Consider the following 18,775-nt stretch of genomic DNA (forward strand, 5'->3'; position numbering starts at 1 on the left):
CAAAACAAACGCAGGAAGCGCCCCATTCCACTACCCCACTCCCACTGCGAAGCTCCTCGCGCCTTATCATAAATGTCATGCGGCCGCAGAGCAACAATGGCTTAATTTATAATTAAATTAATTGTTGTAATTACTTCATTAGCGTTCACTTTAACCTATTCCAACTGTTCATTAGGCCCAGGTCCTGAGCTCTATTATGGCAGCTCTTGCGTGTTGTTGCTGTTGTTATTGTTGTTGTTGCCATCATTTGTTGTCTATGTAAATGACATCAAATGCGACACCAAATTACACAATTAGGCAACATTAACATTTAATGCGTTATGTTAACGTTCTGTTTACCTGTTTCTTTGTCCACCCCCACTTCCCACTTCCAAAACTCACCCCTCGAAGTGTGGCCCAGGCACGCAGGTCATAAGCATTATAATCGATTGTTAGTTAATAGAATTCCCGTTGCGTTATATACTATTAGTGGTTATTAATTTAGAAGTTATGGATATTGTTGAATAGTTCCTTGTGAACTCTTAAGCCTTTCACTGCTTCCAAAAATACCCTATTTCTATTGGATAAATGGGTCCTAAATTGTCTAAGTTATGTGTTATTGACTGAAAATATTGAGGTCGAAAATGTTATCAGCATTTTCTTTCTGTTTCTCTACATTGTGTGAAATGAGAACACAAAATTCCGTGCTGAAATTAAGCCACAATTATGAAAATTTATTGTCTAGACTATATGAAAGAGAGATACACCAATTTAAAAAGCCAGTACTGTTTTTAATAACAAGAACTTGTTCTTATAACTAACTAATATAAATAACTACAATTAAACTTCTCGAATTCAAGCCCAAAAAGTGCCAAAAAGAAAACCCTTTGCTATCTATATGTGAATATTCATATTCAATATTTTAAGGTTTACACAAGATTTTGTTTAATTGACGTGTCAAATTTTGGTTCGAAATATTAACAAATACTAAGAAAAATACCCTATAAAAATAACACTAATATCTTTTCACATTGAAGTATAGCTTTCTAATTCAATAGCGCATATGTAAATGTTATGCATTCAATTAAAAAGTGTTGGTCATATAAATTGAAAAATTACATGTATTTATGAAAATCGAAGAGGAAAACCCCGTTACCTGACTCCGTTTCCCAACCAACCAAACGCATCGAACCCACAACGCTACCAGTGACGGTCTCGACGTTGCCGGCGTGGTCGCATCGCCCCAAAGCAAAAACTCAACGAAGCGCCAGTTTGCAAACGAAGAGCGCCACAGCTAAGAGAGAGCTCAAATGTGCACTCTTTTGTTGCGCACGCTGCGGTGAACGCGCTGCGAGCAGCGCACGTGGCTGCTTTTCTTTTACCTTTTACGCAGCGCAAATGAGCAACAGTGGAAAATGTAAGGCAACCAAAAAAAAATGTGCCAAGCGGCGCTGCCGGCGCCGACGCTCCAAGAGAGCTTGAACGAATGAATGTGCGAGAGTGTGAGAGGGTAAGAGCGAGAGCGCGTACATGCGGCGGCCATTTGAAGCTGTGGGAAAAATTGCATAAAATGAGAGACGCTCTTTTTTTGCCAACGCGTTGCGCTGCCTTCAAAATTTTCTTTGTGTTGCTTTTAGCGGGCGATTCGTAAACAAATTCTGTGATTGGCTGACAGCCGTTGTTGGCAGGGGGCAGGGCAGGGGTCTTTACTGCTTGTGTGTGTGTGTGAATGTAGTTTTTTGCGCCACGTTTTCTTATTAACGCGTTTTTGTGATTGGGTTTGGGGGTGCGGCCTCCACATGGCGCAGCAGCGCAGCCAGCGTCTGCGTGTCGACTTTTTTCGCATTTGCTGGCAGCGTCTGTGTGTGAAAATGTGGAAAATTGCCTATGCGCACCCAACTACAACCACAGCAAAAAAAAAAAAAAAAAAACAAGCAACAACTTTACGAAATGAGTGTAATGAGCGTGGCAGACCGAGTGCCAGCTACATCGGCATGCTGTCTCGCTCTCGCATTACACATACGCCGCGTTATCTATGTATGACGTATGCAGTTGTTGTTGTTTTCTAACTGCGCCGTCGTCGCTGGCGCCGATGGCTGTTGGTTGGCTGCGGCTGCGGCTGCGGCGGTATTAATGTTTTTGCGTGTTTATGTTAATCGGGCGATGCTGGCAGCGGCGCCAGCATTCTTAACAGCAGCATCGGCAGCGTTAGTCGCAGTCGCTGTCGCAGTCGCAGCAGTTGCACTGCTTGCTTAGATGACGCCTATTTTGCTGGCAGCCCCACCCGCCATACACACACACACACACACACACACACGCATACACTTATGTATGCGCAAGCATGCACATACACTTACATATGTACCTACATATGTGTGTTTGTATTTGTGCGTTGTTTTTTATGCATTTACTAGGCAACATTTTGATTGCATTTTTTTCTCCTCTTTTTTTAGTTTCTGCGTCTCTACGTAATGAAAAATTGTGTTCAGCTGCAGCGGCTTGGTTGAAGTGAGATAGCAAGCGGGCAGCGTTTTTTTTTTTAATTGCAATTAAAATTTGCTTAGTTTGCATTTGAAAGTTTTTATTACTGTCGTTCCTCTTTGGGTTCTAGATATATAACGGAAATTTGTATGGATTTATTGTGATTGAAGGTCCAGCAAATTGAATGTGTGTGTGTATGTGAGCAAAGTGATAAACTGGTTGTATGTGTTAGTGAAATGGACAGGAGCAAAGTTGAACGAATGGCGCTTTGAACGTTAAAACTAGATGCCATTGATGCAATTACCATTCAGGATTTGCCAACCGAAATATTTTAAGAATTTATGAAGCAAAAATCTAAATATATCTATATGGAATTCTAGGTATTAGTTTTGCAGTTCTTTTATATATATATATATAAATTATTAGAAATATTCGGTTCATAGTTTCAATTTATGATGCATTTTGAAAAGTATTGATTCTGCTAATGGTATATCTTACAAATATATTACAGTTAATAGCCATAACTGATAGTTAAAAAGTCTCTAAAATTCATGGGCTTTAGAGAAAGGTGGGAGGTCAGAATGTTAACCTTAAATATAGAATATTAGTGCACTTTCTTCTGCACAGTAAGTAAAACGAAAATTTTCAAGTACCCTCAAGTAACTATACTAATACATTAGCTATTCTACATTTTTAAATCCTTAAACTGCCACAGAGACTATCTCTACCATAATTTCTATTCTTTTCCATTACTTTTATGCGTTGTGCTGTCCACTAATTTGTGTGCTACTTTTTATGCCAAGCTAGCGGCAATTAATGATATGGCCACAAAGTCACAGCCACATCAAATAATAGGCATTCGAATGCAACCCAAAGCACCTACACAGACGCACACTCTGACACATAGCACACGCACACACCCACACCTGCACACAGATAAAACTCAACCCCTGCTGGTAGCCATCGACAGCCAACCAATGCATGGAAAACGCATTGCCCCTGCCACAGGCCCACACAAACCAAAGTCAAAAAGTGCGTAGCACAACCGACCAACTACACACACACACACACACACACACACAGAGACAACCGCCCAGAGAGATGGGCAGAAAACGGAGAATGCGTTGAGCTGATTGGTGGAAAGCAAAAGGACGAGAAAAAACTCTAACACATAACCGTCGCTGCACATGACGGCTGGGAACAGAGAACAGGGAATGGGGGAAGGGGCTAGGTGCTCCATGGGAGAACTGGCAGCTGGATGCTGGGCGGAATGTCGACCACAACAATACAAAAGTCAAATTAGTGGAAAATGCAAATGCGAATAAAAAACGCAAAGCGAATGGTGCAAAAAACGGCACTAGAAAATATAGACATAGCCGCCTTATATACCACAGCAATAGATAGACAGAGAGCACGATAGAGAGTGAGCAATAGATAATAAAGAGCACGCAACGGCAATGGAAAAACTGCAACGGGGCATTTCCAAAAGTGTTGGCATAAAAAATTATATTATAATTACACATTGCAGTGTTGGAAACTGGTTTTGGGTTTGCTAAAACTGTAGCCCGATTTTAGGAGCTATTTTTGTTCTTTTTTAGACTTGTTTTTTTGTTTATATTTTGCGCCTTGCGTAAAGTCAATTTTGCTGCTTTTTGTTAACTTCTTTTCGCCCACATATTTAGGCATTACGCGTAGTTGTTTTTCTCAATTTATTCTCTCCATTAATTGCTGCATATATTGCTCGATTTTTACGTGTATGCTACGTTCAGTGGGAATTCCCTCGCACCGACACGACTGACAGCTGGGGTTTTACATATTTCTTGTATTTTTAGCATATTTGTTACCCTGTTCTCGCTGAAAATGGGCTGAAAGGGGTATTAGGGTTTCATACAACAGAAAAAAGCAGGCATCGACAACCCTATGAGGTACGTATGTTACATGCATGCATTCGAAGATGACTGAATCGATGTTGACATCCAGCCGTCCAAACGTCTCAGAAAAGATAACATCTGAAATATATATTCCCGTTTAACCATATGATTTTTTTTTTCCATATAATTGATACAAATATCCATTTGGTAAAAAATTCCATTTCAGCCTTAAACCATGTTATTAATTTTAGTATAAAACAAAATGATTGTAACGACGGCGGCTACAGGGTATATCATAGTCGGCGACTGGTTTCTTGATTATTTAGTTTTTTCTCTTTAGAGCAAATATTGATGCTTTTGTTTACGCATGTAAAAAGTTAATTAAATATAAACAAATAGTGGGCACAATATTTATATTATTATTATTAAAGAAAAGCTTAAAACAAATATAAATTTAATATTCTACTGCAAAGCAATAATACAGAATAAACTTATTTGATTTCATGTGTTTCAATAAATACATTTTTGGAGCTTAAAATGTCAAATAATTATTATTTAAATGATTTTAAGAAGTTTTTCATCAATTATTTTCTTTCAAATTCAATATAATATAGGGTTGAATAAAACATTATTCTGTAATCACAATGGTTATTTAATTAAGGAAACAATATTCTTACAAAAAATAGCACAGCTAAAAAACGTTACTATATTCTTTTTAAATATGTTGACACTCTTGTTTTCACAATGCGAACTCTCTTGTGATGCTTACCAGCTTTTTTATCATAATTTAATTTGTTTAACTTTCTCGTTTTATGCATTGATAAGAAAGCAATTAAGTCTCGCATTGTTGTCCATTTAAATCTGTTTAAACAAAGTTCCAGAGTACGTTGGCGTTTCCCTCCCCTTTTTTGACGTTTTTTATTATTTGTCTTTTAATTAGAACCCATTATTTCAGGTGTTTATTTGTTTTTTTGCCGCGAAGCTTATCACATAATAGTAGTTGTCTGTGGCGGTTTGAACAGAAGCCATAAGCAATAATTATTTGAGCCCAACTAACTGAATGGCAAATACCAAGACTCACAATTTAGGGTAATTCAATCGATCAGTGTAAACTTTTTATATTATTTTATTCAATTTTTTTCGTTTATTATTATTTATACAGTTAAGTAATTGGAAATATGAGGTACATATACTTAATACTAGACGAAAGTTTAAGACATCGTCTAAAGCAAAACCCTGCCAACCCGAGGCAGAAACAAGACTTAACACACGTTTAACATCTTATAATAATTAATGCTACTTGTCACGAGGTATTTGACCCAATAGATTATCAATAATTAGGTTCAGCTCAAATGGATGTTGCGTTCCGATACTCGCTCTGATGCTTATATGAATCTTTTTTTAACATCGATATTAATTACTTATAATATGGGTTGTTATCATCAAGCAACCCTCGTTCACTGCCGTTGTTAGGCAATGTAAATTTCGAGCTCTTATCGGTTGTCAGTCATTTAAGTCAGGGGAAAATAGCACGACGGCGTTGTCCATAAAATTATTAGCGTTAAGCGAGTGGCAACTGCCAAGTTCAAAATCGACTGCAATTGGAGGTCGAGGTGAGGCAACATTTTCCGTTATATTTGCACAAGTGCAGCGTACAATCATTGAAATGGAAAATTGTATTCAATACAATGCGCGACACGCGGCGTATGCGCAATGTGTTCACAACTTTGTTTTATCAACTGCTGTCACATTTAATAGTAGCACAATAAAGCAAAGTGTTGGTGGATTTGACTTTGTCTTTGGCTTTGACTTTGGTTGTTTACCCGAGCCACTCGTATTAGTCGGGGGCGGCAGTCAATTCCCACCCAGTTGAGCGCTGGCATCGAAGTCGAAAAGTCTTGTCACAATGCTGAGCCGTTGTCTAATCTTCGCCAGCTGCCTGCTGGCATTGCCTGCCGTTCGGGGCTACTTCGAGGGCTGCGATAACACCTACTCGCTGCAGGCGGGGCCCACCTACGTCGAGTCGCCCTACTACCCCAATAACTATCCAGCGGGCACCTCATGTCGGTACAAATTCACGGCCCCACTAGATCACTATATCAAGATACAGTGCACCATTAGTTTGCCATCGGTAAGCGGTTTACTGGCGCCCATTGTGTCTGCATTGGGATTGCTAACGCATCCTCGTTTCTAGAACAATGGCCAGTGCAGCACGGACAATTTCTGGCTGGACACTGAGGGCGACTTGTTAATGCGCGGTGCCGAGAACTTCTGTGGCAGCGGCACCTTTAACAGAGAATCACTCTTCACCGAGCTGACCTTCGCCTACATCTCGACGGGCAGCAATTCGGGCAAATTTCAGTGCACCTTGAACGTTCAACCGCAGAGCTGCAACTGTGGCTGGTCCGCCACTGCGCGCATATCCAACGGACAACAGGCCTCAGCCAATGAGTATCCCAGCATGGCAGCGCTTAAGGATGTCACCAGCAGCCTACCCACATTCTGTGGTGGTACAATTGGTGGGTAGATAGATATGCAAGGGAGAGCAAAAGCTCAAGCAGAAGAAGTTAACTAGGGACTCGTAAGGTAGTCATCAGTCTAGTCTAGCAGTCTAGCAAGAAATTAGCCACAACAGCCAGATACGTGTTTTGAGTGAATACCAAACAAGACGCACAGATGTGAGTGTTGCCAGAATAGGGACATTTTTGAAGGTCCCTCGGCTCATTCCAGATATCTGCTTTCTTATCAAACGCCGTCTCCGTTTCCTTGCCACAACCGTCACGAAATTCTGCATAGTTCCGACTTTCTCTTGCTGGCAGTGCATATGTCAGATGCGATGATGCGATGGCAATGAGTATCTTTTTACATATGAATCTATTTCTTTGCAGTCTCCCATCGGCATATTATTACCGCGGCTCACTGCACCCTGCAGATTAGTCAGGCCACCAACATTGTGGCCATTGTTGGCACCAACAACCTGCAAAATCGTAAGTTATATAAGCTACAAACTGTTAGATCTGCCTCCTTATACGTATCGCTTTTACAGCCAGCAGTTCTATCTATTACGCTCAGTATGCGATCCAGCAGATGCTGCGGCACGAACAGTACCAAAACGAGCCGAATGTGGTGAATGATATCGCGGTGCTGACCACAGCCTCGAATATTAAGTGGACACGTGGTGTGGGTCCCATTTGCCTGCCACCTTCAGGCACGTAAGTAGAACTTTGAATGGAGACAAATGCTGAACAGATCCTCAAATATTTTCACTTCCTGTGCAGTTCCAGTAGCTTTGCCTACGATGGGGTCGATGTTATAGGCTGGGGCACAACCTACTTTGCCGGCCCCACGTCCACCACGCTGCAAAAGATTAACCTGATGGTGGCCAGCAATCAGGATTGCCAAACGGATTACAATGGTGTTGCCACAATCAACTCTGGCCAAATGTGCACCTACGACTATAACGGCCAGAGTCGCGACTCCTGCCAGTACGATTCAGGTGGTCCGGTCATCAAGCGCCTCTCCAAGCAGTTCCTTGTGGGCATCATCAGCTTCGGCAAGACTTGCGCCTCCACCGCTTATGCGATGGGCGTCAACACCCGAGTCACCACATATGTCGGTTGGATACGCCAAAAGACTGCCTATTCTAATTGTGTAGTATCTATGTAGCTAGCGATTCCTGCGAAATCATTCTACATTCCAAATCTGATTCGACCTTTAACAAAAATAAATATTTATCAAATATAAATCGCAAAAATTACTAGATGGTATCTGCATAGCCCCAATTTATTGTTCCCTCTGATGTCCCCTGACCCATTCTATCTCAGCTGCTCAAGCTCGAAGATAGCTTGAATGTCAATCCAAGCAGCCTTTGAAGGTAAAACGTACCTTATTGTTACTTGGGAAAAGGCTCTATGACTTACACGTCCCGCATCGAGACTAGCATTTACAAGCCCATCGTCAGCAGGATTTGTTATTAACTCTAAACTTGCAGGCACCCCTCCACTCTGTGGAGAGTTCTAAGAAAATCAAACATAGTCAAATCTATCTTCCCTTCAATTTTCTAACGGTAGTCGCATTCGCTTAAAATTATTTAGAAATATATAGACATAATATGCTTCATATGATTCAGATCCATTCATGAAGATAACAATATAAATATTTGTTGAATTACTGGCTTTTGTACTACTTATTTGCAGGGGCCAGAAACCCTTCAGCCAATAGTCGTGGCATTGACTTCGTAATCTACTTTCGTCAGGGATCTGACTTTATTTAAAATATAATTTATTTGTCTCATGGCTCCCCAATTCTGATATAAGAGCTGGTGATGCTTGTGATGCCGCTTGCATTCGCTGTCAATAATACTAGAGATAATATTCTGTGAGAATGTTCAAGCTGCCATCTCCCGGTTTGCTGCTGCTACTGCTGCCACTGCTGCTCAGCATGGTGAACGCTCAGCAATGCAACTGGCAGTACAATCTGCAGACGAATCAAGCCATCAACATAACCAGCTCTAATTTTCCAAGGGCACTGCCAGCGGGCAGCAGCTGTCGTTACCTGATTAAGGCGCCTCCCAATCATGTGATACACCTGACTTGTCGCTTTGAAGTGGTAATAAAATTATGGATTGCTTACCAGGCTATCAGCTTGTGTGACTCAATTTTGGTTTTAGTATCCCGACATCTGCCAAGCCAAGTTTCTCTTCATCTCACGCGACGGAGATATGGAATTCCGTGATGCCGACCGCTATTGTCGCATGGGTCAGGTGTCCCGCACCTCGAACTATCAATCCATTGCCTTGGGCTACCAGTCGATCAGTGCCTCAACCCAGCAGCGAGCCAGGCTGAGCTGCCAGGCGGTGGCACGTCGCGTGCCCTGCGACTGCGGCTGGTCGCAGCCGATGCGCATCACGAACGGCGTCGAGGCGACCAAACACGAGTTTCCCTCAATGGTGGGTCTGCGGGAGATTGGATCCAATCTGCCCATCTTCTGTGGCGGCAGCATCGTCAGTGATCGCTTCATTGTCACCGCAGCGCATTGCACGGTCCAGCGGTTGGCCACTCGACTCTTGGCTCTGGTGGGTGATCACGATCTCAGCAGTGGTAAGTACTTCTTTCTTCTTTTTTCTTGACCAATTAACTCACTTATTTTTCTACACAGCTAGCGAATCGATGTTCGCTGTTCAATATGCCATACAAGCCATTATCAATCATCCGGCCTACAACAGCATTGGAGATTCAAACGATATCGCTCTACTTCAGACATTGGCACCCATCGAATTTTCACGAGGCGTGGCCCCTATTTGCCTGCCCTTTGGACAGACACAATTGTAAGTCAAAAGTATTTATTACAATTTTTAACTAGGCTATAAAGTTACAAAAGCTGAAAGCAGCTTCAGATACCCGAAATACATTCTCTCCATAGGAGCAGAAAGTGAAGTAAGCAGCTTCATATATGTAAAAAATGAGGTCCTTGTATGGCAAAATATTCGTTTCATCAAGATATTTACAAGCATCATTATTCAGAAATATATATACATATATACAAGCGCATTAAAAATTTTAAAGTCAAAAAGAAAGAGGAAAATATTAATCTTCTAAAAGGTTTTGGGTGAAGAACAGCAATTAACCTACTGACGTTATCATTTTACCTCAAGTTGCACACTGAGACAAACTCTTCTCTTTATATATTATATAATTTTATGATTTTATCATTTGAGTAAAACTTATGAGTATTGTTTAACAAGATTTAACTAAGAATTTACTATTTATCAACAAAAATATATCAAAATTACTAGGGCACTTTAATTCAAGCGAAATAATTAAATAGTTAGTAATTTGACTTTTCCCTAGAAAAGATCTTCACCGAGCTTATCATACTAAGGTTTAGCTTAAATGAGTTGGAAATTACAGCAAATCGAGTTCAGTTTCATGTCTATTGTGATCTAACAATCTTCACTTATTTCTTTCAATTGCATTAGAGCCGAAACCTACGAGATTGTCGATATTGCTGGCTGGGGCACTTTGGGCTTTGGTTTTGCCAAATCGAATACGCTACAAAAGGCCCAATTGATGACCATTGTGAATGCTGAGTGCAGTGTCCGTTATAATGGCACCATAGCCCCCAATCAGGTGTGCACTTATGATCATATGGGATTGGGTCAGGACTCCTGCCAGTTCGATTCGGGCGGACCCGTTATCCAGCGTCAACGCTCACGCATGTTCCTGCTCGGCATCATCAGCTACGGACGTGCCTGTGGCCAAAGCTTTGGCATTGGAGTCAACACTCGCGTCTCGGCACATCTCAACTGGCTGTGGCGCTATTTGGGCGGCTCGGTTTGTGCGCGTTAGAGGAGTGGCTGTTGTTTATTGACTGTTGGGCTTCGCAATGCCATATGCAGCTGGCAGCTGGAAAGCTCTCGACAATTGCTAGACAACTCTCTTGGCATTGCCCCTCAGAAATTTGACGCTCCAGCATCTTGTTCGGCTGCTCTTGCTGTTGCTTCTTTCGCCTCAGTTTGGCAGTCTTGAAGTGTTGACAAAAGCCTAAATTTGCATTTAAATTAAAAAGCTGTGACATGTTTTGCCTATATTTAAACAATGCACAAACTTACAGCCCATCCTATTGCCCATGCAGCCTTCAGCTCTGTGCATAGTTTCCACCAACTACAATAAAATGTACTGACAGTTTATACACTTACCTTAGCTAAGTACTTTAGGTTTATGGTTATTTTTATTATATGCTTCGTTAGCGTTTGATATAATTTGGCTAAGACCGAAAGTTTATTTTACAAATTTATAATCAAGCTGAGCAAGTTTATTCTTAAGACACTGTCAAAATTTAAACAAACTTTAAATCTGTGGCCTACTTTGGTATTCATTAAAAAGACTTGGTTCATATATTACACTTTTTGTGTGTCGAGCTTGTATTTGTTTATTTCATACTCATGTAAAGTTCTGCAACACACAAAAGTGGATTGAACATAAGTACTATATCCATTAAAATAATGTTTTCAAATAATAAGAAAATTCCAACAGTAAATCTAGCATTTTTATGTGCGTGTAAGATGGAAAATGATATTTCTATGGTAGATTCATTTTTAAATAATGCTTAAAAATTAGCGGGTTCTTTGCGCAGAATAATAATTTATTAGAGTTGAGATTTTTGCATAACAATCTTTAATAAAAAAACCAAAATATTTTCTTCAGTTGTGGGATCCAAAAAGCTAGGCTATCTTACCAGAGATTTTATTTTTGATATAATGTTATTAGTTAATTTACCAAAAACTAATTTTCCTTCCATGCAAAAGATGTTCTATAATAAATGGAAATTAATTTATAATTATTTTTCTTCTGTAGTATCTAGTTTCAAACATTTAAAACGCAGTTCCTTTCAACAGAGGCTCAACATTTTACATCTAAGGGCATCCAGTAGTTGGCCAATTGTTGTTCTTGTTGTTGTATTTTCATTTATTGTAAAATGCAACTCATAATTGTTGTTGTAATTGTATGCTAACTCAATTTCTTGGCGACGTTTGTGTTGTCGGCTTTTTGTTATCTCAAAATTGCGTTAAATTTTGCATAGGCCATTCCGGCCTCCCCTCCGTCCCAAGCATTGCTCAACCCCAACGACATCTGCGGCTGTTGCCTGCTGTAAAATTAATAAATGTTCCTGCGACGAGGAAAATTGTTTTATGGGATATTTTTGCTTTTTTGTGTGCACTTGTAATTTGTTTGATACGCAACTCAAGTAGGTTTTTTTAATTGAATTCTGCTGGCAATAAATACGCATAAATAAATAAAGAAATAAATATACTATTTATATATGAATATACTTTCAAGCAATCGTTTAGCTCTGGAACTTTGAAATTGACATTTTGGTTTTGTATTGGGTTTTGTTGTCGAGCACTCGCTTCATTTATTGTCATTGGCAGTAAGAATAACAAATTCGTAGTCGTACTGTTCAATGCCTCATTTTCAAATATTCTGTCTAACGTGGTCAACCAAATTTAAAATTTTTCGAAAAATATTTTTTTTTTAAACGCGTTGCCCAGAAGTAGGACTAACGTATTAAAACTTTGGCTATATATAAAAGTTTCGGTTATATTTTTTCGATAATGCCGGCAAAAAGTGTCTCGGCCGTGCAACGGATATCACAGACGATGCGCGCTTATCAACGGAATTATAGTGGAAGGACCCTTCTGGAGAAGAGCTATGATGCTTTTGGACTAAGCGTCAAGACCAGCGATAGGCTCTCGTGGCCCAAGCGAGAAGAGGGCTATGCGGCTGTCCAACTTCTCCGTCAAAATCGAAACTGGACCAACTTTAGACAATTCGGTACCAATAATGTAACCCAAAATCATTTAATTAATCGAAGAGGCTCCACGCCCCGACGCAATAACATATTGGCTGCCAAAAATGCTTGCATGAGACGGGGTTCAATGGAGAAACCAGAAATGAATGAAAAACAAGAGCCTATAGCGGATGTTATTGCCGCTGAATCACACGAAGAGGCTAATAATGAAGGTCAACGGGAGCTGCGTACTGTTCGGGATGCTGTCTTTGGTGCTCAAGAAGTCAACGAGGATGATCAAGAAAAACAGCGTGAAGCAGATGCCGATCTACTTAGACGAATGACCAAGCATCGACCAGTTTATCCCGAGTCTTCCCTCTCAAAGAAGGTTATCGCGCCGTACACCACCTATAGAACCCACCGCAACAGCTGGGCCGAGTTTCGCCATCGCATGATATATGGCGGTACGAGCTTTTAGTTACCTAGTTCTGCCTAAAAGTCTGCATATATATATATATAACTATGCATGCATAGATTCAACTACTTTTGGCATAAATTCTAAATTGTTTCCGTATTTCTGAGAGGCAACTCAAAAATTTGAATATGTTAAAAAATTGAACATGCAGTTTAACAAATTTATCGAAATTAATTGCTATGACAAATATATATGTATGCATGACCATAAGCTGGACTTTGTATTTTTTCCATTTCCAATATTTCAGCTTTTCTCTTTAACGAGAGCAGAAAATATAATTAAGCAATTATGAACTCTTTGTTAATTGCCGCCTTCTAGTACTTAGCCCATTTTGGCGCGGGACACATCAAAGATAAAGCCCGAGCGCTGTCGCGACCGACTAATTATGCCAACAAGTGCAAAACCCAACAAGTGCTCCGGTCGGAAGTGAACCCAGCGCCAATCTACCCTTACGAATATAGAGCCGCACGCCACAAGCTGCACCCTTATTCAGGGGATCTGCATTCTGAATCGACTTCTTGTTGTCCAAGAAGTAAATAGTTTTATAATGCTGTTATTTTTTATATATATATATATATATATCTGTTTGTTCTGTATAACTGAGTGACTGTCTGATTTATTGCTGTTCATTTCACAACCCAAACCGACACAGCCCAACTGTAGCTAGCTTATGTGATAAGATGCACGCTTAGACATTGTATCGGGATAATCCACACGTAAGCTCTTTGTGAAAATGCATTTTCGCAAAAGCCAAGCCTACTCGGTGGAAAATTGGAGTTACAAATTTTTCGGGCGTAGTTTTTCATTTTGTCAGATCGACTTGAAACTTATTTTTCAAGTCCTACATAAAAACGTCATGGTATTGAAATTTTTTTTCCAATTGATTCGTGTTCTCCACTTTTCTCGAAAATTGAATGAATAAAAATTGTTTTTTTTTTTTTTCTGCAGTTTCAAGCTTTACACCACGGGAATAAAATGTGCGGAAAATATTGTTACCAACTTTGGCTCTTCATTCAATTGGTTAAAAATAATTGATATATATCTATGTTAAATTTAATTTGCGATAGCAGGCATTAATACAAGTTTTTCACAAGCAGGAAATGAGTAAAAAACTGAAAAATAATATTTGAAGCAGAAAACTTGCCACGTACAAGAAATACCCATTGAATAGACTGACAGGCGGACATAGATCAAAAAGAGTGCATTTTTTCGCCCTGATCTAAAATATATTTACCATAATGGAATTGGAGATGTTTCCTTCTTGTTACGTCCTTCCTCCAAAAAACTGTATGCTCCATTTACAATTTTCCCTGGGCTTAGAGTATAATGAATTGCAGATTTTATGTACATCAAATGAAATGTAACTGTATGCAACTGTATGTTTGTGCATTGAAATTAACTCGCGCAAAACACTAGAAATGGCAACAACTTAACAAAAACAATGAGCTCAAATAAAATCACAGCCAAGTTAATTGCGTGCCACGGCCAAGAGTGGCATTGCAGGGGAGGGAAACGGCAGCAGGCAGTGCAGATGCTGTGCTGATGCTGTGCTGTGCTGTTCTGGTAGTTCTGGTAGTGGGCCAGTGCTTTGCATAAGAAGTGGCCTGGACCCTCGACCCTGGATTCCCGACACCGTCATGTCCTGGCCGTAATCCTTTTGCACTGGCGCTTGTATTTTGCCTCCATTGATTTTTTTGTATATTATAAAATGTATGCTGCTTTGAAAAAAATGGTGCTCTGCTTTGTTGCAATCTCTTGTGCTGGCTGCACTTCATTTTCTGCCTTTTTCCATTTTCCATTTTGCTTTTGTTTTTATATTTTGTTGTTGTTTTTCTCTCATGGCAAGCGCTTTCCAGCTTTTGTTGTCGAGTGGGCCAAACAACGACGCCAAGAGCTCAAACCCCCCCCCCAAAAAGACTTGACAATAAAAATTATGAAGCGTATTACTTGAGTGCACTCTTATTTGTATTCGGTCCTTTCTTTAGCCACTTTCTGCTGTTGTTGCTTTTTCATGTCTCCTTTATTCACAGAAAGGACGTGAAAATATGACAAAGTATGTCGCTAGTTTCTGAAGAACAAACTCGCGTGTTAAGTAGCACGAAAACGGGGTAAGAGCTCTTCACGAATATTAATAAAGCGGATGACAATTGTTGAACTATGACGAATTGTGAATCGGTAAATCTAGTCGAGAAAATACAAGTTGTTGGACTTAATATGTTTCTAATGTCAATTTATTTAAATATGTACTATGTATTAAAAGTTCTTTCTATCATTGTTATGCTAAGAATATTTTTATTTTGATTAATATTATTACTGTCTTATTTTACTATGTTAAAAAATATACAAAATTATTTATCTTTAAGTCCATTCCACAAAGACCACGTTGTTGGACTTAATATAGTATGTATTTGTGTCAGCATATTCAATTAATGTAAGTATCATTTTTAATATAATTTGAATTTATTTTTACTTTAATTTTTATAATGTTGTCGAAAATCATGGTCAACATATTTTATGTTTATTACATACTTTGTATTATTATTATTATAATTACAGTAGATATAACAATTGACATTATTATTATTGTAATAACAATTATTAATAATTAATATGATTTAATTTTGTTAGTTTCATATTATTTGAATAACTATTATTTTATGACTTAAGCTCTGAGAATTTATCTACAGAGAACTACAAGTATTTGTGTACTTAAATAGTTTGCTATTGAAACACTGTTTGCACAGCGCCATCAAAGTCAGCTGTGTTTCATATGTTGCCAGATCATTAGATCTGTTTTATTTAGACACTTAATATTCATAAACATTTGTACTTTTGTTTCGTACGAGGATCTGGGAATTTGAAGCACAAATCCAAATCACGTAAATTAATATCATTTCAAGAACAAGTTGGAATTGTTAACTATTTTGACATGTTTTCGAGATGTCTTGTTATATACCAAAGCAAGTTGCCGTATTCCAGTCGAAAATTACATCACCAAAATAAGTCTAAGGCTCAAATGGCTCAAATCAAAAGCAACATGATGCAGCAGCGTAGAGAGCCAAATCCAGAATATCATCACGCACCTAGCAGTTTTGTGCAGAATTTTATAAATCACCATCAGCAAGGCAAATCCAAGGATGCCCAGCTGCACCATTGGAATGCGCGCTATCGGTGGGCAGACTTTCGCAGACGCATGATCTACGGTACACATGATATATAAAGGATATTGCATGAAATTAACCAGAATATGGAGTATGATGGTAAGTATTCAGATTCATCTATCGGTTATATTAATAAATTAGCATAACCACAGCCTTCACAAACTATGTGAAGCTTAAGAATATTTCGAAAAAGGCAGTCTTTTTGAAGAAGTATCAAGAACATTTTGGATTTTTCCCCTTATGCCCCAGTATGCAAAAATTTTGTTGTATTACCATCATTAACAATCAGAGAACAAAAATCAAGACTTAGCAAGCATAAATACATTTGATAAAAACGTAATCAATTGATTACAAAAAAAAAATAAATTATTCTTATTCTCCATATGCTTATACTATATTCTGTAGAATCGATTGTTCAATGCGTTTTATAAAGCAGAGATATAAATGGAAGACTTACATTTAATTGGGAAATCAAAAGACTTGCCTTTCGTTTGCTAAATCTATCAAGAGTAGATAAACGAGTATCTTAGAGTGCAAATTCTAACCGAAGCTAATTCCTTAATCATATTATATTATTTTATGAATGAACTTGACTTTTCAACCGAGACAGAAATTATAGTACTTCAACAGTAACTTTTTGAGTGCGCTGAAATATTATTTTCAGTATATAAGCATAGTATGTCATGCGAAATACATAAAATGAAAAACATTAAAACTTGTATTTTAACGAACTAAAATACATTTGGCTTAAAGAAACAAAATTCCAAATTCAAATTAACGTTGTATATTTTTTTGAGAATGTCGTTCCTTGTGGGCCGCAACCACCCCCATATGGTGTACAATGCAGCAAAATCAATTGTGGGGCATCGTATGTTCGGCAGGTTCCCCATGCATCATGAGAATTCCACGATTTATCAAACGGATTCGGTACGCAGAGCACACGACTATACCATGGACTATATCAAGAAGAAAAGCCACAACAATACAAAGCCTGATCGCAATACTTCCGACGCTCACAGAAAAAACCTACACCCATTTCTCAGGCATTCGCTGAATGATGAATTTAGATCGCATAATGCAAAATATCGTTGGTCAGAATTTAGAAGGAAGATGATCTATGGCAACTTCGCGATGTAGCCTCAAAATAGCATCTCGCAATATCTCTAAGTTGAATAACTGCATATTCCGAACGGATGTGGTTTTGTCCAATGCGCATTTTGATATTATCGAAATGAGTCTTGGGCAAAATCACATACAATCCAATTCAAATAAAGCAAAGATCAGGGGAACCCATGTTCTGAGTGCACTGTTTCATATGGAAGGTCATACTCAACGTTTAAAAAGGTTTTCCAAATTAATTTGGTCAATGTGTTTATATTGACTAGATCGTTATTTATTTTTTTATGAAAAATATTATTAAACAATTTGTCAATAAAAATACATACATATCCTCGGACCATATAAAGTCATAAGCCATGCAGTAAATCACGGCAGCCTGGAGCCTGGGTAAAAATTGTAAGTTTAATCCTTATACTTTATTATTGCTCTAACATCGATTTATACAGGCTATGTCAAGTATAAAGACCGTTTACTGAAGCTGACCAGACGCGGATAGTGTTGTAGGATTAGCCGGTGAACAGGCCCAATTCATGGGTGGACCAAGCTAGGGAGAGTCACTGTGGCTAATCGGCTTTCGACGTTTGCGAGACGGCCTCAGGACGGTCTTCTGCTCGACGGTCTTCTTGCATGCTAGATCCCAGATCTTGATGAATGGGCCAAGCAAATCAAGTGACGGTTGGGCGACAAACACAGGACATTGTTGCTCCAGGATATACAGGTTCTTGCCGTCATTCAGACTCCACAATAAATCCATGGAGTCCTTGCGGCCAGATGTTTGTATCCTATCATCGGGCGAGACGGTCACAGTTTTCAGAAAGCCAGTGGCCATGGTGATTATTCTCCAACTTGCAGTTAGCCAATTTTCAGACATTGGCGGTGGGATACCAGCCGACTCGAGTGTTTGGGTGAGATACGCGAGCACAACACCCAATCAGTGTGCTCATCCTCCTGTACGGGGAAACTGCACTCAGTCAACGAATTCCATAATTTAAAACTCTTGTCCCAAGCACAGAGAAAGAGTTGGCAGTTAGACCGTTTTTCGAAAAAGCCCAATTTCGTACAATAAAAATCCCAATTGAAACACATACAAGTTAAAGGGCTTGAAGCTTTTCAAAAATTGGTATCTTATATATATTATTGGTTACCGGCGGAGCTTGAACATAAAACCAAAAGGGCAAACAAGCATTTTTCCATGTTTTTATTGATGTGAACGGATTTAATTGGCCTACTACGTGGACAACAAAGCGACGCTAATTTCTGACCACACATTGTGGCCGATATATAAAAATAAAACCAAAGCGTTTGCCAGGGTAGGAAAAATGTAATGTTCCCATCAAATAAATCTCATCAAGTTCGCCAACATGTGGAGAATAATTCAACGAGCTACACCTTATGCCATA

General features: G+C 39.1%; 4 protein-coding genes and 1 pseudogene across 5 annotated transcripts; 4 read left to right on the forward strand and 1 right to left on the reverse strand.

Moving 5' to 3' along the window:
- The first annotated feature begins 6,194 nt into the window (after window positions 1-6,194).
- On the forward strand, window positions 6,195-8,076 carry LOC6626150 (venom serine protease). The gene is made up of 5 exons (XM_002049595.4): window positions 6,195-6,462; window positions 6,526-6,850; window positions 7,220-7,318; window positions 7,378-7,543; window positions 7,610-8,076. Exons 1-5 carry the CDS (start codon window positions 6,238-6,240, stop codon window positions 7,995-7,997), a joined length of 1,203 nt encoding a protein of 400 aa, XP_002049631.1. The 5' UTR covers window positions 6,195-6,237; the 3' UTR covers window positions 7,998-8,076.
- A 609-nt stretch (window positions 8,077-8,685) lies between these two features.
- LOC6627288 (venom serine protease) lies at window positions 8,686-10,678 on the forward strand. The gene is made up of 4 exons (XM_032437018.2): window positions 8,686-8,939; window positions 9,001-9,430; window positions 9,489-9,657; window positions 10,309-10,678. Exons 1-4 carry the CDS (start codon window positions 8,715-8,717, stop codon window positions 10,676-10,678), a joined length of 1,194 nt encoding a protein of 397 aa, XP_032292909.1. The 5' UTR covers window positions 8,686-8,714.
- A 1,591-nt stretch (window positions 10,679-12,269) lies between these two features.
- On the forward strand, window positions 12,270-15,151 carry LOC6627287 (uncharacterized). 2 transcript variants are annotated; one of them, XM_032436996.2, is made up of 2 exons: window positions 12,270-13,084; window positions 15,126-15,151. In XM_032436996.2, the coding sequence occupies exons 1-2, from the start codon at window positions 12,445-12,447 to the stop codon at window positions 15,134-15,136; spliced, it is 651 nt and encodes a 216-aa protein (XP_032292887.1). In that variant the 5' UTR covers window positions 12,270-12,444; the 3' UTR covers window positions 15,137-15,151. The 2 variants fall into 2 exon arrangements, with proteins under 2 accessions (XP_032292887.1, XP_002049629.2); XM_002049593.4 differs by lacking the exon at window positions 15,126-15,151 and adding an exon at window positions 13,414-13,694.
- A 740-nt stretch (window positions 15,152-15,891) lies between these two features.
- On the forward strand, window positions 15,892-18,465 carry LOC6627286 (uncharacterized). The gene is made up of 3 exons (XM_002049592.4): window positions 15,892-16,355; window positions 16,409-17,771; window positions 17,822-18,465. Exon 1 carries the CDS (start codon window positions 16,025-16,027, stop codon window positions 16,313-16,315), a length of 291 nt encoding a protein of 96 aa, XP_002049628.1. The 5' UTR covers window positions 15,892-16,024; the 3' UTR covers window positions 16,316-16,355; window positions 16,409-17,771; window positions 17,822-18,465.
- Window positions 17,791-18,485, reverse strand: LOC6627285 (small ribosomal subunit protein RACK1-like; annotated as a pseudogene).
- Window positions 18,486-18,775: the final 290 nt, after the last annotated feature.

This window comes from Drosophila virilis, chromosome 5 (assembly GCF_030788295.1).
Source record: "Drosophila virilis strain 15010-1051.87 chromosome 5, Dvir_AGI_RSII-ME, whole genome shotgun sequence".
Classification (NCBI taxonomy): Eukaryota; Metazoa; Arthropoda; class Insecta; order Diptera; family Drosophilidae; genus Drosophila; species Drosophila virilis.

Bases quoted from the DNA above. Each gene is read 5' to 3' on its own strand.
- LOC6627288 (XM_032437018.2), top strand. From the start codon at position 8,715: ATGTTCAAGCTGCCATCTCCCGGTTTGCTGCTGCTACTGCTGCCACTG. The intron at 8,940-9,000 runs GTAATAAAATTA...TTTTGGTTTTAG, and splicing joins TGACTTGTCGCTTTGAAGTG to TATCCCGACATCTGCCAAGC. The intron at 9,658-10,308 runs GTAAGTCAAAAG...CAATTGCATTAG, and splicing joins CCCTTTGGACAGACACAATT to AGCCGAAACCTACGAGATTG.
- LOC6627286 (XM_002049592.4), top strand. From the start codon at position 16,025: ATGTTTTCGAGATGTCTTGTTATATACCAAAGCAAGTTGCCGTATTCC.
- LOC6626150 (XM_002049595.4), top strand. From the start codon at position 6,238: ATGCTGAGCCGTTGTCTAATCTTCGCCAGCTGCCTGCTGGCATTGCCT. The intron at 7,319-7,377 runs GTAAGTTATATA...TCGCTTTTACAG, and splicing joins CACCAACAACCTGCAAAATC to CCAGCAGTTCTATCTATTAC. The intron at 7,544-7,609 runs GTAAGTAGAACT...CTTCCTGTGCAG, and splicing joins TGCCTGCCACCTTCAGGCAC to TTCCAGTAGCTTTGCCTACG.
- LOC6627287 (XM_002049593.4), top strand. From the start codon at position 12,445: ATGCCGGCAAAAAGTGTCTCGGCCGTGCAACGGATATCACAGACGATG. The intron at 13,085-13,413 runs GTACGAGCTTTT...GCCGCCTTCTAG, and splicing joins CCATCGCATGATATATGGCG to TACTTAGCCCATTTTGGCGC.